General features: G+C 43.2%; 1 protein-coding gene across 1 annotated transcript in view; it reads right to left on the bottom strand.

Annotated features, from left to right (window-relative positions):
• The window catches only part of QSER1 (glutamine and serine rich 1), a gene marked incomplete at its 5' end in the record, with an annotated part of 2529639 nt that overhangs the window by 607974 nt on the left and 1895797 nt on the right, over positions 1-25868 (bottom strand). The window contains one exon of the mRNA XM_044059174.1: positions 13058-13195. Within this exon, the coding sequence (XP_043915109.1) occupies positions 13058-13195 (138 nt within the window). The remainder of the gene's footprint in view (positions 1-13057; positions 13196-25868) is intronic.

The following is a 25868-nucleotide window of genomic DNA, read 5'->3' as shown; positions in this document are numbered from 1 at the left end:
CATCTACATTTATGGTAGGTACAAAATTGTACTATGGTCATCGTGCATACAGCTGCAGTAATCACAGATGGGTAGAGTCCCAAAGCTACGCACAGGGTGGTAGGTACTAGGAGGAACTGGGTTGAGCCAGAATGCCCTGCAAAACAGCAGTGGCAAAGCCTGCTCTTGTTCTGGAATATAAGGGCAGGTGGTAGTGTTTTGTGAAGGTATGTACAGAACTCCAAGTGGCTGCCTCCAGAATATCTTTGGTAGGAACTCCTCTGAGGAAGGCTGTAGAGGTAGCTGTGGCCCTGGTGGAGTGTGATCTGATACCTGTAGGAACAGATTTCCCATGATAGGAATAACAAAACCGTATGCAGTGGCCTATCCACTTTGAAATAGTCTGCTTGGAAACTGGCTTCCCTTGAGTCCCTACAGCATAGGACACAAAGAGTTGTTCTGATTTCCTGAAGGACTTTGTTCTGTCCAAGTAGTAACGTAGCTGCCTATGGATGTCTAAAGAATGTAGCAGCCTTTCCCCTTTGTTTTGAGGATTGGGATAAAAGGTAGGAAGGTGTATGGCTTGATTTAAAGCTACCCTGGATACCACTTTAGGCATAAATGATGGGTTGGTAAGGGAAACCCTGTCCTGATGGAAAATGAGAAAGGGCTGCACTGCCATGAGGGCCTGTAGTTCCGAAACTCTACAAGCTGAAGTGATAGCCAGAAGGAAGGCAGTTTTCCAGGACAAATATTGCAAATCTGTTGAGGCAGCTGGTTCAAAAGGAGGCAATGTTAATTTTTCTAGTATGTAATTAAGATCCCAGGCTGGTATTGGTTGTTTCCTTGGTGGTCTAATATTCTTAGCCTCTCTGAGGAACTGTCGTAAGAGTGGGTGAGAAAATAAAGGAGGATCCGTGTTGTATTCTGCAGAAATGGCTGAGGCATGGATTTTTATGGAAGAAAATGAAAGTCCACTGTTCAGCAGCTCAGCTAGATACTGTAATACCTGAGGCAAGTTCAGTTTTCTAGGGTCCTGGCCTTTTTTCTCATTCCAAGAACAAAACCGCTTCCATTTTGCGGAATAAGCTTTTCTAGTAGATGGCCTTCTGGCCTCCAAAATGACATCCTGCACCTCCTTGGAGAGTAGGGTCTGTTGTGGTGTTAAGGAATTTTCCATGCAGCGAGATTGAGTGTTTTCAGCTGACTGTGGAGAGTTTTGTAGCTGTGCCGAGTCAGCAGAAGAGACATTAGAGGCAGGGACCAGGGAGGAGTATGTGTTAGGCTCCTCAGCAGTGGGTACCAGTGTTGCCGTGGCCAATCTGGAGCAATCAGTATCATCTTCGGTCTGTCTGCTCTTGCTTTCAAAAGTACCTTGGGCAGAAGAGGCAGAGGTGGGAATGCGTAAACTGTCCATGCTGTCCAACTGAATGAAAGGGCGTCCACTCTCCAGGCCTTTGGATGAAAGGTCCTCGAACAAAACGTTTCCAATTGATGATTCCTGTGGGAGGCAAAAAGATCTATGTCTGGCCTCCCCCACACTTGGATTATTTCTGTAAACACCTGAGGATGCAACTTCCATTAGTGTGGATCTGTCATATTTCTGCTAAATTTGTCTGCCAGCGCGTTTTCCAATCCTGGCAGGTACTGGGCTTGAAGTTCGATTTGCCATTCCAGAGCCAAGTTCCAAAGAGTCATGGCTAGTCTGCACAAGGGGTATGAATGTGTTCCTCCTTGTTTGTTTATGTACCACATTACTGTGGTGTTGTCTGTTCTTATCAGTAATTGCCCTGGATGCAGGAAGTCCTTGAAAGCTGTAATTGCATTTATTACTGCTAGCATTTCTTTTTGATTGATGTGAAGGTGCTTTTCTTTTGGGACCATTTGCCCTGGATGCACCTGTCCGTCATGTGCGCCCCCCAGGCGTAATCTGAGGCGTCTGTTGTGATAACTTGCTTTGCTTGTGGCTTGCAGAATGGGAGGCCTGTGTTTGCTTGACATGCTTGGGCCCACCATAGAAATTCCTTTTGCAAACATGGGATTATTGGTATTATTGTTTCCAAACTGTGACTGTGTTGAGACCATAGGTTTTTTAGGTACCATTGAAGTTTCCTCATATGCAGCTTTGCACGTGGGATTAAAAGAATGCAAGATGCCATGAATCCCAGAGCCTGCAGGATTTTCCTTGCAGTAAGCCTGGTACTTTTTGCTAGTATTTTGAAGTAATGAGATGGTGCCCCCTGTTTTTCTGGCGTAAGATAGGCCATCTGGGTGTTTGTGTCCAAGTTGGCACCCAGGAAAGTTATTTTCTGAGATGGTGTTAGCCTTGATTTCTCTTTGTTGATTGTGTATCCCAGAGAATGCAATAACCGTGTCACATATGCCAGATGTTCCAGAAGTATGTGTTTGCTGTCCACTTGGATCAGGCAGTCGTCCAAATAAGGGTAAATTTGTATCCCTTGAAGTCTGCAGTAGGCAATCACTGATGCCAGGCACTTTGTGAATACTCTGGGCGCAGTAGATAAGCCAAAGGGCAATGCAGAGAATTGATAGTGGATTGAACCTGCAAGAAATCTGAGGTATCTTCTGCAGCTTTGTCTGATTGGGACATGCAGGTATGCCTCCTTGAGGTCCAATGTTACCAGCCAAAACTCCTTGCCCAGCATGGGAAGAAGTTGCTGTAATGTGAGCATCTTGAATTTTGGTACGAGTAGAAATGTGTTTAGGATGGATAAGTCCAAAATGGGTCTCCAGTCGGTTCCTTTCCTTGGTACCAGAAAAAGTCTTGAATAAAAACCTTGACCTTGTTCGTGAGTAGGTACCTCTTGAATAGCTCTCATGCTTATGAGCTTTGAAATTTGTAGTTGTGCCTCTGCCCTTTGATTCTGTGGCAGGTTTGGCATGCCTCTCATTTTGGAAGAGTGTGAAAATGAAATTTGTAGCCTCTGTTTATAATATCCAGGATCCATTTGTCTGTTGTGACAATATGCCAAATGGCTGCAAATAATGCTAGCTTTCCTCCCAAAGGTGCTGCCAGCTGAGACGTGCTTGGCATGGAAATGAGGGAGTCATTGGGTTTGCTTCCTGTATTGTTGTGCACTGTCCTCGCCACCTCTTGGTGCTGGAGTTTGCCATTGTCGTCCTCTATATGATCCTTGTGATTGCCCTCTGCCCCTTGTGCCTGTATCTACCTCTTTGGGGCTTGTCAGTGGCTGGAAAGGACCAGTTTTTGAAGGCCAATTTCTGCTAAAACGTGGTGGTTGGACCTGTAAAAAGGCTTTGACAGTTTGCATAGATTTGGCTTTTTCTTCCATTTTCCATAGTATCTCCTCAGCATTAGTACCAAACAGCACATCCTTTTGTAAAGGAGCATCTAGAAGTTTAGCTTTGACATGATCAGGCAAGTTTTGTTCTCTAAGCCAGGCATGTCTGCGAATGACTGATCCTGTAGCAGCCGCTCTACTTGAAGCCTCTAGGGCATCATAACCACATTGTAAAGTGTGTTTACCCACTTGCTCTGCACTATGCATCATATCCTGTAACTCCTTTAAATCTGGTTGTTCAGGTTGAGACATTTTATTCCTTAATTGTGATAACAGGAACTGTTGATATTTAAGCATATGAAACTGACAATTTAAGGCCCTCATGGCTAGGGTGGCCGAGGTATATACCTTTTTACCCCACCTTTCTAAAGATCTTGACTCCCTTTCTGCAGGAAGTGGATTCTTGGCAGTGGAGGCCTTCAATCCCTTGGGGCCTTGTGAAATGGTTTCAGGGTCAGCATTATGGCTTTTGAAGAGAAATTGGTGAGAGTTGGGTACTCTGTAATACCTATCAGGCTTGACTGGTGCAGGAGGCAGAGAATCCGGGTTAAGGCAAGCCTCCAAATAAACATCAAGTATGTCCAACACAGGGGGTATCGCCAGAGGTCTGTGTTGAGGTAACAAAAGAAATTCCCTAAGCCTTTTCTTAGAATCTGAAAAGTCTTGGCCTTCCCAATGGAAGTGTTCTCTCAAGGTGTGCAAGGTTTCCCCAAAGGAAAAATCCTCAGGAGGAGATACAGAAAGGATGGACTGTTCTGCATCCGAATCCTCAAAAGGGGAGTAAGAGTGTTCCTCTGCATCAGAATGTTCTGATAAAATGGATCCCTGATCAGAAGAGGGAGAATCTTCCTCCACTCTGGGTCTCTTGTCTGGAGGGGATTGAGAACCTCTGATAAGAGTAATTAAATCCTCGGCCATTTTAAGCATCTGTTTTTTAGGCATGGGACCTGGAGATGGGCCCTGTGCAACAGGCCTCTTGGGGTGCCTGGCTGCTTTGGATTTAGTAAAGGCCTTAATAGAAAAAGAAGATGAGGGTCTAAAGACACCATGGGTGGAGGTGGACCTGTCCACATTAGTAGGCTCAACATTAGCAAAGGCTTCGGTGGTTGTAGTCTGGGAAAGGGCCGAGGTCCCAGCGGTCTCAGGTACAGAGGACACCGCCAAAGGAGTGTCGTCGGTAGTCAGGGACTGCAAAGGCGTCTCGCTGAGAACCGGACCACGTGTAGCCTGTTTTGGCGTGGTGTCGGCGGGGACCGCGAGCCTCGTGTGTCGGTCCTTTTCCTTGCGTTTTTTGGACAAAACGGTAGTCTGAGTGTCCGACGACATTTTATAATCAAAAGCTTTACCAAAATAGTGTTGGGCGAACTCCGCCCGACGCTTAATAGTGCGTTTATTGAAGGTAGCGCAAAAGCGACAGCCCGAGACGTCGTGGTCTGGGCCTAAGCAAGGTATGCAGAGGGAATGAAAATCCTTATGCGGTATTTGCTTCCCACAAGAAATACAATTATTAACTTTTTCTGACATCGGTCTGAGGCAAGAAAAGTTTCCCCAACGGGGTACTTAGCTTTAATGAAGACTTCGGTTTCCAAAATTTTCGTAATTCAGGAGCTGGCCGACCGGCACTTGCGAACTGCTTCTGCTTCGGGCACCGCACGGCAAAAAAGACTGAAGAACATGGCGTCGGCTGTGTCTTATATACTCTGGCCTCACTGATGTCAGAAAAGAAAGCGACGACAACAGACGCCGGACCAAGACTTTGGAATTCGGCCGACCGAGGGACCGCCTGACGGCAGAAAACCCATCTGTGATTACTGCAGCTGTATGCACGATGAACATCGAGGGGTTGGTCCTGAGATACACTCTATCCTGGTGAAAGGCCAAGTACGGGGGTTTTACACAAAGGGCCTGAAGCTGAAAAACTCTTTTCGCTGAAGTATTAGCGACAAGGAACGCCATTTTCCAAGATAGGTACTTAAGATCAACCGAAGCAGCAGGTTCAAAAGGGGGAGCTGTTAATGCCTGTAGGACTAGTGATAAATCCCAAGGGGGTATAACTTCCTTGACAGGAGGTCTGAGCAGGAAGGTACCCTTTAGAAAGGTTTTACACAATTTAGCCGTAATCAAGGGACCTGACTCATGTCCCACATGGTAATGAGAGATAGCTGCCAGTTGAACCTTGACCGTAGAGCAGTTAGCCCCCTGATGAAACAGACCTGTAAGGAAATCCAACACAGTCGGTAACGGCGCTGTGAAGGGATCTAAGTTATGATTCTCCGCCCAGATGGAGAAACGCTTCCACTTACTGCGAGAGACCTTTCTAGTGGAAGGTTTGTGTGCTGCTACTAGGATGGCTTTAACAGGGGAAGAGATTCCGGGATTCCTGACTAGGAGTGGAACTGGAGCAGCCAAGCTGTCAACTTGAGGTTGTCCAGATTCGGGATCGGGAGATTTAAGGGATGAGATATTAGATCCGGTAGGGGATCCAGAATCCAAGGAGGATTTACCAGGTGAGACCACAGGCAAGGGAACCACGCTTGACGAGGCCAGAATGGGGCAATGAGGATCATTCTGCTCCCCAACCGACTGGCTTTCTGTATGAGTTTCAGCATCAGAGGTAGAGGTGGGTAAGCATAAAGTAGACAGGGAGGCCAAGCATGCACCAGAGCGTCTCTCGGGGATTCCCCGACGGGGGGGGGAATTAGAGCGAAGTAACTGTTGCATTTCGTATTTGAGAGAAAAGCAAAGAGATTGCAACAGGGTTGCCCCCATTCGGCAAAAATCTGCTTCGTTACCTGGGGATTGAGAGACCACTCGTAAGGGAAAAAGATGGTGCGGCTGAGCCTGTCCGCCAGAATGTTGGTCCGTCCCGGAATGTGCGTCACAAGAAAGCGGTTGGTGGAGGTCGCCCATTCCCACACTCTCATGGCCTCTCGACAGAGAGGATAGGACCTGGTTCCCCCCTGTTTGTTGATGTACCAGACAATTGACATGTCTGTCTGGATCGCAATAGTTCCTACAGGAAGAAGGTTCTGAAGTGCTTGCAACGCTAATAGCACCGTCCTCATCTCCAGGACATTGATATGCAAAGAGGTCTCTGTGTCGTTCCACGTGCCTTGGACCGTCCTGCCTGAGCAATGCCCCCCCACCTGAGGCGAGAGGCGTCCGTGGTCACCGTGGCGAGGGGAGGAGGTGTGGAGAAGGGATGTCCCGTATGGAGGTCCGGAGATTGGAGCCACCATAAGAGAGCCCTCCTGCAAGCCCTGCTGAGGGGAATAGGATGGCTTAGGGGGTAATGTAGAAAGGACCACTGTACTTGAAGGGTCCATTGCAGGACTCTCGTATTTAGACGAGCTAATGGCAAAAGAGTGATTGCCGCCGCCATGGAGCCTAGAGCCCTCAGGACCAACTCCGCCGATGGAGCTTCTAATTGGAGGATGGCCCGCACATGAAGCCTCAGGTTTTGTAGTCGTTCCACAGTCAAGAATGCTAGAAGGTTTCTTGTATCCAACTTGGCCCCTATAAACTCTATCACCTGAGTCGGAGCAAGAGAAGATTTGTCTCTGTTGATGGTGATGCCCAGCTGGGGAGCAAGCCAGAGGAAGTAGTCCCTGGCTGAGCAAAGTAGATGCCTTGTCGGGGCGGTCAGGAGCCAGTCGTCCAGGTTTGGAAAAACCTGCATTCCCAGGAGTCTCAGGTGGGCCTAACTGCCAATACTTTGGTAAACACCCTGGGGGCTGTGGTGAGGCCAAAGGGAAGGACCCTGAACTGGTAGTGACTGGCTCCCAGCCAGAAGTGGAGGAACCTCCTGGATAGTCTGTCCATCGGAATGTGGTAGTATGCATCCTTGAGGTCTATTGAGCACATCCAGTCGTTCTCCCGCAATAGGGGGAGGATGGATTGAAGAGTGACCATCCGGAATTTTTGTTTGGTTACTGACAGATTCAAAAGGGAGAGGTCGAGAATTGGCCTCAAGTCCCCCGTCTTTTTTGGCACCAGAAAGAACCTGGAGTAAAAACCTAATCCGTGCTGGTCTGGGGGGACGGGTTGGATGGCTCTTTTTTCTAGGAGCTGCTGAATGTCTGCAGCTGCTACCTCCCTCTGATCGGGTGGTACATTGGGCAGGTTTCTGAGTTTGGGAACATGATATAGGGGAATTTGGTAACCTCCGGACATGATATGAAGCACCTAGAGATCTGATGTGATGGACTCCCAAGCTGCAAGGTGCCTTGAGAAACGCCCCCTGACTGCCTCCAGAGTGAAGCAGTCGGGTAACCCCTCAGGGTTGCTGCGTGGGACGATCAGAGAAGGTTTCTCTGGACCCAAAATTCTTCGGGCCCCCTCTGCCTCTAGGGCGGCGTCCTCCCTGTCCTCCTCTGCCACGGAAGGACTGGTTGTCCGGAGCAGGCTGGGAATGATGCGATTTCCGGAACCACATCTTCTTCTGCCCCTTTTAGTTCTTGGAGAAGGACGTCTGGGGAGCAGAGAAGCGGACTCCGTCGGCAGACGTCTTCCCATCCTTTTCGCTCTGGACTAAAGTCTCGCGAACTGTCTTGCCAAATAAGGCAGAACCATAAAAAGGGGCATTCGCAAATGACGCCTTGAAGGGTTCCGCGAAGTCACAATGTCGGAGCCAGGCCTGGCGTCTCATGACTAGGCCTGCTCCGCTGGCTCTAGCGGCTCCCTCTGTGGCATGGGACAAAAACCACATAGAGGTATTCGATATAGATCTTAGAGTGGCCATGCGAGTGGAGTACAATGGTTTGTCCTCCACCGACATGGACTCTGGGGGGGGGGGGGCAGCGTACTCTGATAAGGTCTTGCTGCATCCTAATAATGTGTGCCATGTAGTTCAGGGACCTTACTGAGAAGGTCGCTTAACTAAAGACCCGCTTCCCTAGGCGATCCATCGAGCGGGACTCTGTTCGGTGGATGGACCGAGGGGCTCTCCTGAGCTAACTCCCTCTTAGTGGCTGCCGCCACCAACATGGCATCTACGGGGGGACCCTTGCTCCAGTGGGACCTCTCTGAAGGGGGGCTCAGAATCCTATCGGGGCATTTGGGAACTGGCTCCACAGTGACCGGCTCCTTCCACGCCCTGGTGGTAATAAGGTCCACCAGGGGGTCGGGTGGAGGGGACACCCAAGAGGTAGATGGGCCTGCTTCGAACGCCTCCAGGAACACAGACTCGTCGGAGGAAGCCTTGTGGGCAGACCCCCCCCCCCAAATCCTGAGCATTTCCATGATGTCTCCGAAGGAGACATCCTCGGGGGGTGACCTTGGGGAGCCTTCCCCTTCATCCAAGTCCGTGTCTTCTGTTAAGGACTCAGGGGAGTCCACATGCCTTCTCATACACTTCCGCTTATGAGGAACACCAGCAACATCTTGTTCCAAAGGAACGACCTGAGACATCGAAGCAGGCTGTCCCTGTGGTCGGGCGATGGAAGCCAGGCCCAGCTGAGAGGGAGTGCAGGATGGAGCCGAGGCAAGGGCCGGGGGTCCGGATGCAATCAACAGAGCCCTCTCCACCGCATCGAAGGCCGAGGGAGAGTCGCTCTCTCTCGGATCCGAGAGCCGACTCCCACTCGGATCCGATGGGGGGATCGGAACAGGAGCAGAGACCATCGGATCAGAAGGACCCGTGTGCTCCGACCTGGACGGAGCCAAAGGCACAATGAATCCCTCTGATCCGAAGCTCAGCCCACGGCTCCGAGAGCTCAGATCCGACAAGGACGGACCCGACAAACTCGAGGGAAAGGTCGGAGCTGAAGTACCAAGTACTGTCGGCGCCGACCCACCCCCGGCTCCAACGCTGCCCGGCTCTGGGCGCTCTGAACCCGGGAAGCGGGTCGGAGAAGGAGCTATCGGGGCAAAAAAAAGGCGTTGAGCTCCCCCCTGAAGGGGGGGGGGTAGGAGCACTCCCATCTGCAGCTGGGCCTGGATGAACCTTTGCATCATCCGGTCCAAGTCTGCATCCGACAGGCTATAAGTGGATCTCGACGAGGCCACCGAGGCGGGCCGGGAGTACCGCCTCGATGACCTCGACGGAGATCGGGTCTCCTCCTCCTCGGGTCCCAGTGAGAAGCATGGGGACCAGAGCCGAGGAGGAGACTTGGAAGCCATGGAGGGAGAAGCCCGCTTAGCCGGGGGGGCCGAGGCCGGCCCGCCGCTTGTGGTGCTTCTCCCTCTTTTTCTCCCTCCTGGCCTCCCTCTCCTCTGGCGCCATAGCGGGAGTTTGAGTCCCGGCCGGGGGTAGAGAGGCAGGAGTGGCCGCCACCGAGGACTGGGGTGAGGCCACGGGAGCACTGGAGGCCGAAGCCGAATCCGGGGGCAAATGTCCCGCCAGGATCAGCTTCGACCTCTATTCTTTCAGTGCCCTGGGGTTGAACGCCACGCAGATAGCACACCCTGAAGAGAGGTGTTCAACCCCAAGGCACCGAACACACAGAGTGTGGCCATCTGCCGGTGAAAGCTTATGGCCACACTCGGTGCATTTAGAGAAGATCGGTTTTGGGGCCTCTGACATTATACTACAAAAAAAAGCAAACTCACTCGCACAAGGCCCCAAACACACACCGACCCACACAAACACTACGCATCAGCGAGGGGAGGGGAGGAATTTACACTAACAAAATACAAGATTCTATGACTAAAGTAAAAGGAACCTAACACACTCAACCTTTTAATAAAAGTTTACAACAATAAGTACAATAAGTTGAAAACTTATCTGCATAGACTAGGAGCTCTGAATCTAGCTGCTTTCACTAAGCGCGGCAAACTAGATCTGAGGTCAGTCAGGGTTGGCAGGGGATTATGGGTAAGGGGAGGAGCTAGGAGCTCGGATCTGATAACTGTGAAACAAGTTGCCGGCTCGGATCCGAGATCGAACCCGATACCCAAAGGTTGCTGACAAATGAAGTACCTACTTCAGATTATAAGTTTCCTCATCCATTTACCCAAATTCTTTTTGAAGACAGTGAGGGGACAGGTTTTGTTCTACAAAGATGGGAAGTTTATTCCACAGATGAGGTAGTCTTTGTAATGCGAATCTGTCTCTTCTTAATAAATAAGAATAATCTGTCTTGTTTAGCTGGTTTTGTTATCTTGGCTTACAAGGTTTCCAGAAGAAAGGCCCAAAGAGAGTTTCTGTTGTAAAGGATTTTTTTTTTTTTTAATACTTGTATTACGGAATCGTTTCTTCTAAATACAGCACCTCAGCTGAGGTACTACCAAAAAAGGACATTTTTTCTAAGGCAAGATTCAAAGAAGATGATCTGACACACTCAGGGACACTTGTAACCTAAGCCAGGCGTGCCTCTGCATTACAGATCTTGTGGCAGACGCTTGGAAGACAGCATGTAAGGGATCACTGGAGCACTTAACTGAATGTTTTGTGACTTCTAAAGCAGAATAAACCAGGTTTGATAAGAATGACTTTGAATCCAAAGCAGGCAGGTTAGAGATAAGTTATCTCAGTCATTATGGCTACATCTTGTCTATAAAGCTCTGCTAAGCATAACTCCGTTTTCCTTCCATGTTTTCATTGTTAACTCCTTTTTAAACTAAACGTTGTAGCATATTCTTGCATCTGTAAATATGCATACCCATTTGTTTTTTAGCATATCCTTGTATCCTTGTATCTGTAAATATGTTTTGTTCATTTCTTATGTGATCCTATTCTCCCAGACTGTGTATACAAATGGTCCATTGAGACCAATGCACTACCCTGGCAAACAAATATAAATCAATCACTAAATAAATAAATGATTTGCTGTATATCAGAAAAAAACAGAATTGAGGTACCTGGCTACATGGCTCCGGTAGCTGAATGCTCTGAAGGCAGGCACTGAAGAAGCATACACCTTTACATATCTACCAAATCCCTTGCTGTCCTCCTCCCTGGGGACATGATTGGAAGAGGCCAAGGGCTTGGAGAAATCACCCATGTCCATGTAAATCAAAGCAGGATCAACTAGTTGGTTCCTTAACAGGTAGTTATGAGACTCTGGCACTTCATACAGCCTACCAGGCTTCTTAGGACCATGAGGTTGAGCATCTAGAGCAATACAACCAGAAATGAAAGCATCTCCCAAATCACTAAGAACTGGTGGTATTGTCAGTGGTTTGTTTGGGGGAATCAATATTTAAGTCGTAATAACTTTTCTGTGCTTCAAAAATCTCCTACCTCCAATGTAAACCTCTTTCAAAAATCTCAACACCAGAACAATCGCCTCTGATTCTGACTCACAAGTAAGTGGAGGAAAGAGCTGTGAGATATGAACTAGTCCTTCTTATGACTCAGAAAGCAGCTCCTCTTCATAAAAAGAGGAAGATCTTTTCCTCCTAGAATGAGAAAAAGTGGAATACAGGCTTGCAAAGACTGGAAAACCCTAGAGAGTTCCTGGGTAAAACTGAACAATTTTTTCTTCAGACCCTTTCAAACTAATTAAAGTTGAAGGTGGGAAAAGATGCTTAGTTTTTGAGATTTTTTTTTTTTATGTATTGCAGGCCTAACAGTCCTGGAGGCACAAGACATCCAGATTTCCATGAGACACCCTGCTACTTGGGTGCTCTCCCATCTCAGCCGATACCTAATGATCACGCTGATTGGACGTGCCCAACTCCTGACCCTTAGCAGCTTCCCGCAGAGCACCACCAGATGGGTCTGGAGATCAGACTGACAATCTGAGGGCTCAAAGACTACCACAGCTGGTACATCAGTCCCACACCAGGAAAAAGAGGTAAAAAGAAGAGCCCCCTAAGTATTCTTCTTTAATGTTTGTCTTTTCCAACTAAAGGGGGGGCATTTGAAGAAGAAGAATCAGTAGCCATGGACGGCCGGGTGAACTCTGAGTAGTTGGTTCTCCAGAAAAAGTTTGAGACTAATATACCCAACATGAATGTTTTGAGGGATAAATGACAAACAAAAGTTGCATGAGCATACTTCATGGGATTTACCAAGACAGAAAAAGCAGGCCACACTGGAATCTGTAAACAGGATCTACCACATGCATAGTTCCCTTTTCTAATGTACATAAGAAAAGTACAATATTTTTCTGAGAAAAAAAATAATAAAGCACGGCCCACTAACAAGTACTCATCTGCCCACAAAGCTAAAATGCAAGCAGACTGCCCACAGTGTATAAGCAGTATAAATGAGATGTTTGAAGTCCTCAGTGACAGGAAAGTTTTAAGTTTTGGCATCCACACATCCTCAATACCAGAATACTCTTGTGCTTCAATGGAAGTATGGCGCACAAGGAAGGTGCCCAAAAGCTTTAATATACTGGCAGGACATCTGGCATCCTTGCTAGGATATGTCCCATACAACAAAGATCTAATTATCAGAACAAAACAGTGGTTACAACAAACTACAAGAATTCTGAGTTCATTAACAAGTTCAAAAATGCTACTGTTTAACAGATGCAAAACCACAAAGTAGTCAATGGTCAATAAAAAGGCATACCAGCATACAAGTGCAAAGATGTGACATTACACACCACCACCACAAAGAAACCTTCACAATTTAATCTTTGGTCTGGGACAAGCTGCTGCATGAGTTCACATCCATTTACATGAGATCTTGAAACTTCAGTGTCACATTGTACCCAAAGACTTAACTGCAAGAATCTGGACCAAAGTCAAACTCTTACATGCTCCAACTACTGCACTAAGTTTTTGAACACTAGGTTTTAACACACCATCTAATAAACTCTGTACAGTTTCAGGTGCAGAATTGTGTCTGTAGCTCAGCTTACCATTGTCTTGTTTTACTGCTAACAGCTTATCACCATCTAAAGCAGCACTGACAAGCAGCTCCAAGTAACTCCTAAAGGCATCTCTCATGGTCCTGCTATTTTGGAAGCGACTTACAAAAGGAACCGGAGGTGTAAATTCTAAGAAAAATCAAGAAGCAGTTTATTTTTAACAGCACATCTAGAAACTATGATTACTACATACACGTTTTAAAAGCTGTTTTTCTCCATGAAGGCTAAAGTACGGGAACAAGGTAATACATTCCCAAAAGCTGCACAATACAAAATAAAATGTGTTACACTTTGATAAAATGGTGCAAAAACAAGCAGTTTTAAACACAGGCGACCAAGAAAAAAAAACACCACTTGTTTGCCTACTACAATAACGTGCACATCCATGACATTTAATGCAGTCTACAAATTATAAATTTATGCTCACAGCCTGGTGACATCCACAACCCCTAAAATACAACTGAGTAAGCAACTTACCATAACTGTAGATGCTTGAATCTGTTCACTGTTGCATTCATTAATTATGGGACCTCTGCCTCAGTCTGACATCTGTCCTGATTCTCCGAGTTGAGCTCCTTTCTCACCTCATGCAGTATGGATGCCATCATATCCTGCTATAAAGTGGGCATCCATCATATAATCTTCAGTTCTTTCCTACTCCCATCCAAGGAAAGAAAATAAAGCTGAGTTAGGAACGTGCCATAAATGTAAATGTTTAAAAGCAGAGTCACTGTTGCAGTCTTCATTTTTGGGATATCTTGCATGCAGACAGCCTGTCTGATTTGACTACTGGAGATTAATCTTTCCCTAGAATTTTGGCTGAAGCCCTAAAGCGTATGTCAGCTGACACCACCTTCTGATATTTCTTGTTTCAGCCCATAAGCCAGCTGGAAGACCTTGGCACCAAAGTCCTACAGAACCAGATGAAACCCTGGGGACCAAAGGTATTGGTGGGAAGTATGTAAAGAAATAGACATGTTCAATCCAGGGAGACATCATCTACCTTCCAAGCTCCAAGAGTACTTGATCTGCAGCAGAACAGTCTTAGTTGCCTGTTGAGATAATAGGTGAACAGGTCTACTTATGGAACATCCCACAAACTGGCAAGGTCCGCAATGATATATCTGTGCAATATCCATTTGTGGGATCTACTCAGCTTTCCTAGCAAAATATTTTCCAGTAAGGTGATGTACATAGCAAGCAGAGATATAAATGCTTCCAGAGCTACTGCCCAGGCCTGCATAGCCAGCTTGCGTAACAAACAAGAGCGAGTTTCTCCTTGGTTGAATACATACAAAATGACTGTGGGGTACTGTCTGCCCTTACCAGAAGATCATCATCTTTCAATGTGTGCTTGAATACCTTGACAGCCAGGATGATAGCCAACATCTCTAACATTTTTTGCTTTTTACTAATCTTGGCCTCCCAGATTTCTTGAATTTGATAGGTTCTCACATCACGTGCGTCTTCCATACTAGACCTTAGAAGTCTGAGGTGAGCATGAAGGCCATACCCTGTATCTGTATATACTGCTGTAATCACAAAGAAATTTCTTTTCTAATGGAAGGAAGTAAGGGAATGCTGATTTATAGTGATCGAGCATGTTCAGACAATACAGTTAGGTAAGTAAATGTACCATAAAAATAAATTTTTGAATGATCACTGCTGCAGCAGACAACTATATGGGTTATACTGGGTAATCATTTGAAATGCTGGGACCTGCTAGAGTGAGTCCCAAAATAGACGCTGAATGGCAGGAAAATCGACTAAACCAACACTGGGATGGCCATTTTGCAGAATATTCTCTTTTCTCTGACATATGGCAATCCCAGAGTTGGTATACATACATTGGAGGAGTTTGGGGAGCTTGCAAAAATTAAATTTAAAGTAGAAGAGTGATATCTGAGATTTGCTTTTCTTTCCTTGGTTTTCTGTCTTTGGCACTTGGCATTTCAAGTGACAGGCAGCATTTCAATAGGAAGCCTTTCTACCTTATGCAGACTATAACAGGCAGTCACAGCTTCCAAAGCTTAAGGGCACCTTTTCCATGTGCTCAGACCCACTGACGGGTATGCAGAGAATTTACTGAACAAAGAGGATCCATAGGCAGACACTGAAATGACTGACAAATGAAACTTTTTGGAACACCTTTTTAAACTGTCACTTAAGACATAGGCACACACACATTAATAAAACAGAAAACAATACTGTATTAACTTTTTTTTTTTCATTTACATACATTTTATACACACACAAATACATATGTTTTCCTTCTTTTTATGACTACTATCCAGTCCAAAATTACAGAAAATTGTTCAATTCCTGCATTTCCTTAAAACTTTCACCCCACAGACATTATTCTGCATATAATGTTCCCACACATTCAATTTATTTTGTATATACTTCACTCCTCTTTTTTAAAAGACCGCACTTACAGTTTTTTTCTCTCTTTTACAATGTTCAATACTTCAAATATAGTTGGATTAGATTTTTGATTTCTATTTTCTAGTAACTGCTTTTTTAGAAGGCCAATAGATTTAAACGTAATAAAGCCTTACTATAGCTAGGCAATTCAGATCCTGCGTCCCTCAGTATTTCTGGTATGAGAAATCCGTATGTAATACTTAAAATTTGCCAACTCATCACGCTCCCATAAAACATGTTCTCAATTAGCTCTTTCTTCTTAATGACACTTCCAGCAATTGCTGTCTACCCGAGGAAAAAAAAAATCTCAAGTATACTTAGTTTACAAAATTACCTTTGTAAACACTACCAACAAAAGTCCTAACCTTTCAGACTTTTGTTTCATATCTGGGAGCCATACATATGTCCTCACATCACTCCCTTGTAAATTGCTTCTCCAGTCTCTCTTTCCAATCCTTTACAACCTCCTCTGAGTGACTCTTATTGTTACCACTCAGTAATTTACATACCCTATTAATTACCCCTTTTTAGTGAATGGGTGAACTGTACATCAGCACCCTAACTGGAGAACGAACGTGTTCCAGCAGGGTATATATTTTTTTTAAATGCTATACAAGTAATGACCACTAAAAAAACAGTTGGCCACTTCACGTCAGCATATCAAGCTGCCATGGAGCTCAAACAGAAAAAATAAAGGCCACCATTATTTTACTATTTTATGCAAGCTAAGCAGTGCTTCTGCTGTTTAGCGAATGTAAAATGCAAAAAAGAAAATTAAAAGCGTGTGTGTGTTTATGTTTCAGCACGTTTGTAAGTGTACGCATGCATGCGAGTGAAAACGAGACTAACTGAGAAGTTATTTTACCCTCGCAAAGCAGTGTTTTTGCTGTTTACTGAGTGCAAAACTAAACAGAAAAGAAAAATGTGAGTGGGTGTGAATGTGTGCTTACTTGCATGAAAGCGAGGTGCGTACGAGTGGGAGAGAAAACTGTGAAGAGTAAAAGTGATCCAACACTAACAGCAGCAGCATTCAGGAGGTTTACGTACCTCTCATATCTTAGATCCAGTTAACTGAATAAAATCTAATATAAAGGGGGGAACAAAGTCTCAAAGCAGGAACATATTCCTGTTTAAAAAAAAAAAAAAAAAATCACAAAGTTGCTTCAATAATAGTATTTGTGTTAGCATGGATTTTCTGAAGTGCAAGGGTGTGTGGGGGTGTCTGTGTGAGAAAGGGAGAGAGAGTGAGATTGATGGAACACTGGCAACAGCAGATAAGAGGTTTGCGTACCTCTCAACCTTTTAGCTCAAGAAATCTGGATACAGCCTGAAATGAAATAAAGGGGGAACAAAGGCTCAAAAATATGAACAGATTTTAAATGTCATACCTAAAAAATTAAAAAGTACGTTAATTAACAGAATTTGTATTAACATGAATTTTCTAAAGTCTGAAAGTTAAATGTATGCCATTATTTAGTGATTTCAATCCCCAATGATGGAAAGAAATAGCAGTAAGGGACCAAAAAAAAAGCAAATATCTAGATATTTTTTTTAAATGTTATATTTTGGATGTAAAATGCTTCCTCTAACACCATTTACCTATACTACAGCAACTATGAAACATTAGGCAGAGGAACTATTTTACATCAACAACATAAAAAAATGATATAGTAACAAAAAATATATAAGTAAAAAATTTTAGAGAGAGCCCATTCTCTAAGTGCAATAATGCCTTCCAGGGTATGTGTTAATATGTAATTAATGCCCATCCAGTGTGTAGAGGCCATCTGCAGTGGCATCCTCATAACACCTCTGGGATGGCATTAATTAAGCATTACCACTCACCCTGTCAGGCATTACTGCTTGCTTAAAGGGAGAGTGTCAATGTTGCAGCTTTCAGAACACTTTTTTATTTTTTGTCACCAATGTGTACCTTAAGTAACATACTGGGGGTCCATGTCACTGAATTTGCACCCTTCTGCTGTTTTTTGTGTAAATTACCCTGTTTTTACTTTCAGAGCGTCCCGCTCTGAATCTGCCAGGTGAGACCACCCACTGTGTGATGTCATCAGTAACACCCCCTTCTCTGCCCTCCCTTCTTTAAATTTGACCATGCTTGAACTTTCCCAAATTGTTTTCATTCCCTATGGAAAACGGATGCAATGTTGCATTGGTTCCGATCTAGACACATTACAAAAATTGCATAACTGAATTACTTAGCTCGTCTTTCTGTGGCTGGTGTGTGTGTAGGTGTGCGTGCGTGTGTGTGTGTGTACAAATTACCATGGCTGTGTTAAAAACATGTTTGTAAATTATAAAGAAAGAAAAGAGTTAAATACAGCACTAACTACAGAATCGGTCCTGTAACGTTCTGTAGAGATAGCTTCCTTCATGACTTATTAGCAATACCGGTACTGTAAGTAAGACACCATCGATCAGTTCCTCATTGCTCTAAACTGCTTTGTTTAATAATCAGGAAGAGATCAATGGTCAAAAACGTCCAAAATGAGGAACAATTACTTAACTATAACTCTAATTCTGTTGAAAAGCAAATAGTACAAGGGGCTTTCTGAATAAAAAATACAGAACTGTTGGGTGTGGCATTATGGACCGACTGTAACAGTATTGCAAAACTCAGTGTCCAGGTGTCACTCGGTATCTTTTTTTCCAAAGATTAGGGAAATCCTCTTTTTCAGTTAAGTAGCATTCACCTAAAGTCTCACTGAAGGTGCGAATAATGTATAGCAGAGCTTGTCAAATGTTAGCTTCTTTCAAGTATCAGCTGCAGAGCTATCAATCGCTTGTCTCCAGACACAGATACAGAACGGTAATCAGGCACACTTTTTGAACTATTAATTTCTGTAACTTGACATGTTGACACAATAGAAGAATGTTCATTTTTAGATGTAAAAGAAGTCAATAACTTACGGACATTATTTGAATGTATTTCACCACTTCTTTTTTAGGTTACTGCCCAACAAAATGTCAGGGTACAATGTGCTGCAATACAATACTAGCTTAAATGAATGCCGGTACTGATTTTGCAGTCATGATTGAAGCGCTAAAGCACCAACGCGTCAGTGCGCCTATTGAGTTTGCTACAGCAAACTTTTTACAAAGTATTTATATTTGTATGTATGTCTATCTTGATGTAAAAGAAAATATATTTCTTCTTTACAATTCCCATAGCTACAGCTCTGAAGAAAGACAAAAATCAAGGACAGTTTAATTTATTCTAATACACTTTATAAAGTTAATGCAATAACAAGTGCTGCATAAGCATTCACACACTGTGTGCTACTGTTGACAAACTGTGATCCTCCTTAATGAAAATCACAGATTTTACAAATGAAACTTAGCAGCAACATCAGTACTGTAATATTCTGTACCACTTACTTCCCTCATAGCCCTCAAGTCTTTATTTCAAATATTGTATTAAACCCGATGGCAGGAAAACTCAAACATTGGAAACCATTTTAAATACTACTCCAATTTTCTTGGAAAGTTGAACAACGGGCTTTCCATCACTGTGCCTGTTCTGAGCAAGAAATATGAAACATTAATGTATGGCATTGTTCATTGGCTGCAATCCTTAGTGTTTTACCAGTAATTTAAACATTTTGCCAGGGGATGGGCAAAATCAAGTCTTTCTACAAAATTAAACACACCTGAGAAGTATGCTTATTACCAAAGTGTGTTCCATCAAATCACAACTTTTACTAGGGATGAGGCAAAAATTCTTGGCAAAATAAGGGACAGTTGAAAGGTTTACTGTTGTAGTGTGTTCTTTGACAATGCTATACTTTGCTTCCACTCAGTTACATGTAGCTGGATTCATCAGTACTTGTAAATAATGTTATTGGTTAGCATACATTTACTTTTCTGTTGTAAAGCTTGATGCATATAATTATATTACAGCTTGTTTCGGTTACCTTGCTTAGCATTATACATTTAATTGTAATGAGTGATAAATCTATCTCTTCAGTGCATTTTATCTGCTGGTGGACATATAAGGAATACAAGGTAACTGGGTCTTTCATGGCAAAAAAAGCAAGACAGAGATCTCCAGTATACATTTCAACTGTACAGATTTTCAGAGTTTCTAGATTTTTGCCTCATATTGTTGGTCTGTTTTTAAAAAAACATCAGGTTTTCTAGCAAATCACTGACACATCAGTGAAGACAGAAGTCAGAAAATGACAGGCATTTGAGTTTCAGACTTCATACATTTCAAAAAGTCATGCTAATGCCATACCTGTTATTCTATCAACTTTCTAAGTTTGTAAGAGCAGTGTTTAAAAACTGTCCCTGTTTTGGGTCCTTTGCCCCCTCCCCCCATTATTTATAGCTTTGTCCAGACTTCTTGCTTTAAGAGGTTGAGACGTTTCATCTTTGCTCAAGATGCTCTTAGATTCTGAAGAAAGGGACAGTATTTTAAGTTTTCCTGTTAGCTTACGGTCAGTGATCTCTTTATTTAGGAACATCTGGGGTCTTGCTAGTTGTTTTATATGTCTACTGAAGTACCTCCTAAAGGGAACATTATGCTCAATAATTGGCCTAATCAATGATGATTATACAGAAACCTTGACTTCTCTACATCTGGATTATATTCTGTTGGAAAGTAGTAACACACTAAGAAGGATTTTCTGGCTACTGTTGTCATGATGACTGGAAGATAAGTGATTATAGGCACATGAGTCAAGATCCCTAACAACATTTTCATTGAAAGTGGGGTGTTGCAAATGCTGTATGTTTGGGGGAGGGGTTGCCTACTAAATATTACACTATTGCACTTTTTTACATTAATTTGATCTTGTTTTCAGTACACCAGTTATTTATGTGTGTATGTTCTTGTAGAAGGGTAAAATTATCAAGAGGGGGTTTATTTATTGACATTAGATTAGCTGGAAAGTCTGATTGGGTAGAAGCTCATTTTCAATGGAGGCCCTGGGAGAAAAGCTCAAAATCATTACAGAACATTTTAAGAATAATAATTTTACTATCTGCAAAAGTAAAACAAAAGCATCTGCAGTTTGAATAATTATAACAAATTAGACATAATATAAAAATATTGGTTAAGAATCGATACAGGTTATATGACGATCATTTTATAGGTAGAGAAATTTTAGACAATTTGTAGAGAAATTCAAGGTAGGTCACTCGAATACAAACAGGAATTGCAATATGAAGTGAGGGAAAAACAGGCTTATGATATATTTAGAGAGAAAGTCAGGGAGAGAATATGATAGAAGTAAGGAAGTAAGTAAAAAGGGGAGAGTAAGAAGATCAAAGGAATGAAAAGGTACTTGTTCACATTTAGAGAAATAGTTTATCCTAGTTTTGAGCAAGAACAGAGCAAGATTTTAGCTAGTAAGTCTTTTAGAGTGGTTTTGAAAGACAGGAGGGAGGGAACTGACCTGATGGATACAGGTAAGCAGTTCCAGGCCTTAGCAACCTTGTACGAATACAGATAATGCCCAGCAGATTTGATAGGTTTGTATACAGACAAGAGTTTTTGGTCAGTGGATTGCAATGACCAACTGGGAACATAGTTGTGTAGAATATGTTTTACTGCTGGACACGCAGATGGATGCTGAATAATTTTATAGGTGGTAACCTTTGTATATGTTAGTTGATGAGGCTTTTCAGTGATATGCAGTGGTGGGTTCTGAAAGGGGTACTTGCTGCAAATTTAGCAACTTGTTTTAGCATTGTTCAAGTTTTAATATTTGTGAGCCTGGAGGGTAGGAAGGATGGGAGCACCATAATGAAGTGTGGGGAGGAGATAAGTAGTGTCAAGTGTAGTTTTAGCTGTGTCACTAAGAACATTTTTGGTTCTGTAAAGCATCCCTAGTATTTGATGAGTTTTTCTTTTTGTATTTGGAGGTGGAATGTTAGATTACCATCCACTATCACTCTTAATAATTTGCTATAATAAGTGACTTCAGTGGTTGTATTATCAAGATAGAGGACTTTAAATTTTGTTTTTTTCATATGAGAGGGATTTGGGGGGAAAAAGTAGTAGTTTGGCCTTTTCCTGGGTTGAGCATAAGTTGTGAGCTACCAAGCCATGTTTCAGTGGTGGTTAAAGCTTGACAATAACTCCCAGTTTGTAGGCATCTGCAATGAGCAAACATTCCATCAGAAAGAAAGGTGAGGGTGTGTGTGATGCCCTAATTAGGGATAGCAGATTAGTTAATTTGCTCAGGCTCAAATCCTGTACCTTGGTTACAAGAGACAACAGCCTGAATCCTCTACACCAACTACCAAAATACTCACGAAATATGATTATCAGTGCATTTTCAAGGAATTGTGAGCTTCAAGGGAAGGTTACTGTTGCTCATGTGAAATCTGTTTTCAATGTGCAACTGTTTTGTTTAGCAAATGGTTATCACTGATTGTGCTACAGAACTTGAAAGCAGTGTTAGTAGCACAACTGCAGATGGCTATGGGTTCTACTCCTACACCTTGTAGATGGATTGCTAATACTGTGTTGCACTTTAAGGGGTGGGGGTACTACAGTCCTGACTCCTGAGTGTGTCGTCCTTTGGATCAAATGTCTTGCAACTATAAACCCATTGTTTGGTTTGCCATCTATTTCCTATTGCAATGTTACCAGCAATGTATTCTTCAAGGACAGCAGCCACTGAATCTGGCAATGAAACACTGAAATATAGTTTGCTTGCAGCAACCTCTTCATTAGTTATAGATCTATTTAATGTGGAATTAGTCAGATTACTTTTACTTCTGCAGAAATTGTGCATATTAACTGATGCAGAGTAGCCTTTTATGGTTGAAATCTGCTACAATTAGCAGTGTTATCCTTATTGGTGCATATGTTTTGTTTCACTGCTTATTACAATCAAGATGGTGCATCAAAGAACACACACGTTTATGCATGGTCCTACAAATGTGTGCAAGGGGCCAATAGTTTGAATCAGCCCAAAGGTAAACTTTTTCCTCCAATGGCCAGATGCATTTTCTTTGATTGTATGTTTCAATGCCATTTTAATTAATGTAAGTTTCAATGGTAGAGAAGTTTATCGTTCATGCTAAGTCTGTTTTCATTGAGACAGTATTGTTTTGTTCAGCAAATGTCTATCTGTGTTTGTGCTATAAAATTTTAAATAAATGTTTTAAAGCTCTTGAATCATTTAGAAGTGAAGAAGAAAATAATATGTGCAGTGGCAGGTTTGAACAGTGTTTATGGTAAATGAGGAGAAGCAGCCAAGTAATGTACACTGGAATGGCTGCACTGTGGGCTGAAGGGGCTACTGTGTATAAAAGGGGCCCCAGTCCATTACCCTGCTTAGAGCCCCATTTGACCATGATCCGGCTCTGGCCTTCAGACCTGAGTTGATGGATTTTGCTTGTGCACCAGTTAGCATTCCAGCATGTAACTTATGGATTTACATTTAGTTTGATTAGTTTGTCAATATGTGTGAGTGTGGAATAGTATCACAGGCCTTGACCAGATCAATGTGTGCTCTTTGTAGGGTTTTGTTCTCATCTAATGCCTTAGTGACATTTTCAAAGAAGCTGACTAAGTTAAGCAGACAAATATACCTTTCACAAATCCAAACTGATTTGGGTCATGAGATTGTAGTTTGCCAATATATTTATTTTTGAGGTCTATAGTGACACGTTTCACTGTCTTGCAGGCTAGTCTAGTAAGACTTATTAATGTATAGTTGCTAGAATTAATTGTGGAGCCACCTTTATGAAGGAGGAGGACAACCAAGGCTGTTGTCTATATGTCTTGCATGAAGTCACTTGAGAGGCTAAGGATGAACAGATTTAGGACTATATCTGAAAAACAGTGGTTTATGCTGGCAAGGAAATACCCAAGCATTGTTGGCTACACAGAGCTAATGTTTTTACCTCTGACAGCTGGGGGATCATCACTGGAGGAGAGTGGAAGATGTGCAATACAATAGTGTACCACATACATAAAGACAACACACTGTTTACTGTCTGTATTTCAAGAAAGACATCTTCAAAGTGCTCGAGCTAATTAACTTAGTTTTTCTGCATGTGTTATAAACATGACTAATAAATTTAAAATGCATTCCAATTCAGGTTTCTGCCTTAATATTGGCAAGTAGAGCAAAGATTTCAGGTAGCAAGTGATGCAAAATAGCAATGTATTATGTATATATACATACATTTTTTTATGGCAACATTGAACACAAGCCTACATATGACAACTTTAATCAAGCTTACAGCATGGAAACTTTGAAACTAATCACTTACAGACTGGCTACACTGTAACAGTTGGTTTCACTATCAAAATGTAACACTAAGTGTTCAGCCTTAACTTAGCAACTAAAAGAAAGATACAATATTATTTCCAACCTCCATTTTGATTAACAATTTCAGAACTCAACTGGAGATGAATAAAACAACACTATTATACAGCTCTAAAAAGAAATAGCTCTTTTGGTTCACTGCCTTCATTTATTTGTTATGTATGCTTATACCCAAGCTAATAAGTGATAACATTATTCAGAACTTTTTGGTTCAGAATATCTCAATCACTAGAGCTGAATGGTTGCATTATTGTTTTCTGGTACTTGTTATCTGCTATTGAAAGATGGTGACCATGCAATTGCCTGCATATACTTGTCAGCAGATTATCTGTTGAAGCAGTTATGCTGCATCCTGATCTGAATCCAAACTGTTCATCTCCCATCTTACTTTCTTCTACTCTGTGTATTTGTTTATCAATCACCCTCTCCCGAACTTTCATGCAGTATGACAGGAGTTTGATAGCTCTGTAATGAACACAGTTGTGAATGTTCCCTTTGCGCTTTAACACTGGCATGAATATGCTTATTCACCAGTCACCTGAGATGCACCTTTCTCTCCACATTGCTATGAGTACCATCCAAAGCCAATTCTCTTCCATCTCACCCGGTATCTTTATCATATCAGCTGTGACCTAATCTGAGCCTGTTGCTTCCTCCCTGACTTCATTTTCCTTAGAGCTGTTCTTACTTCTTCTATGGTGGGCTCCAGCTCTTCTCTAATAGGTTCATAGATAGGTACTAGGCTATTGGCCCAAGGATCTAAGTAAGCCTAGCCAACAAGGTTCCCTGACTTACGCCACCCAAGAAAGTTAATTTCCTGTGCCCCTGTCGAACAGAGCCACAGAAGTGATCCCTGGGGTGTATTTCCTATTTCCCATCCACTCATCAAGATTTTTCTTAAAGAGTGCTAATGAGGAACTTTGCTTGACATAGATGGGTAGCTTTTTCCAGAGTATGGGACGTCCCTGGGACAGGAATCTATCCCTCCAGCATGTCCTGTTTATTGTGGTGACAAGGTTTAGGTTCCTAGACCGTGTAGCTTGGAGGGATTGGGATTTCCTTAGATGTAGCATGTCCAACAGCTCTGAGTTTGACATAGCTTTATATGTTAGGCAGAGATCTCCCCAGAGTAGGCGATATGCTACAGAGTAAAGCTGGAGTTTTTTGAGACTGTCAGTGTAGGGCATTTGTTTGAGGCCAGTAATCCTCTTTGTGAGGTACCTCTGTGGCCTTTCCAGCTGCTGCAGATGTATTGTGAGGTACATTCCAAACAAGGCATTGTACTCTATGGGTCTAATGAGTGCAGAGTAGAGGGGAACAATGACCTCTTTTTTTCTGGATGAGAACCCTTATATGATGAGGTGTGCCACATAGAAGGATTTCCTGACTACTGTGGCGATGTGATTATCAAAGGAGTGACTACTGTCCACCTGTGTCCCAAGGTCTCATCATACATTTGGCATTAAGTAGACTGCCATCTATGTGGTAGTTCATGGGTACAGAGTTTTTACCAAAAGGGATGACAATGCATTTTTGGGCATTGAGCTTGAGGCCATGCCTCTGACTCCAGGCATCTGTCTCAGTGAGGCCCTTCTGTAGGATGCCCACATCATTTGGGGACTTCAACTATGGCTCCTAGTTTGCAGTCATCTGTGAACTTCATTAGCCAGAGGCCTTCTGTGTTAACCTGTACTTCAGAGAAGTAGACAACAAACAGGAGAGGTCCCAGGACTGAACCCTACGGTACCCCACTTGTCACTGGTTTGAAGTCAGATTTGGAGTCTACAACTTTTACAGTGTGGGTTCTATCAGTGAGCCAGTTGGCAGCCCATCTTGTGATGTAGGGATTTATACCTAGTTTAGTGAGTTTAGCTATAATTCCAGAATGGGGGAATGGTGTTGAAAGCCTTGGCGAGGTCAAGATAGGCTGTGTGAACCACCTTACCCTCGTCTACGGCTTTGGTGACTGCCTCAAAGTCGTCAATCAGGTTCAAAAGGCATGATCTGCCTTTCACAAACCCTAACTGGGTGGGGTCCAGAGCTTGGAGGTTACCAATGTCTTTCTTTAC

This window comes from Protopterus annectens, chromosome 17.part0, assembly GCF_019279795.1.
Source record: "Protopterus annectens isolate FY-2018-M chromosome 17.part0, PAN1.0, whole genome shotgun sequence".
NCBI lineage: Eukaryota > Metazoa > Chordata > Ceratodontiformes > Protopteridae > Protopterus > Protopterus annectens.
Note: the sequence above shows the minus strand (reverse complement) of the source record. Positions and strands in the feature narration are given on the sequence as shown.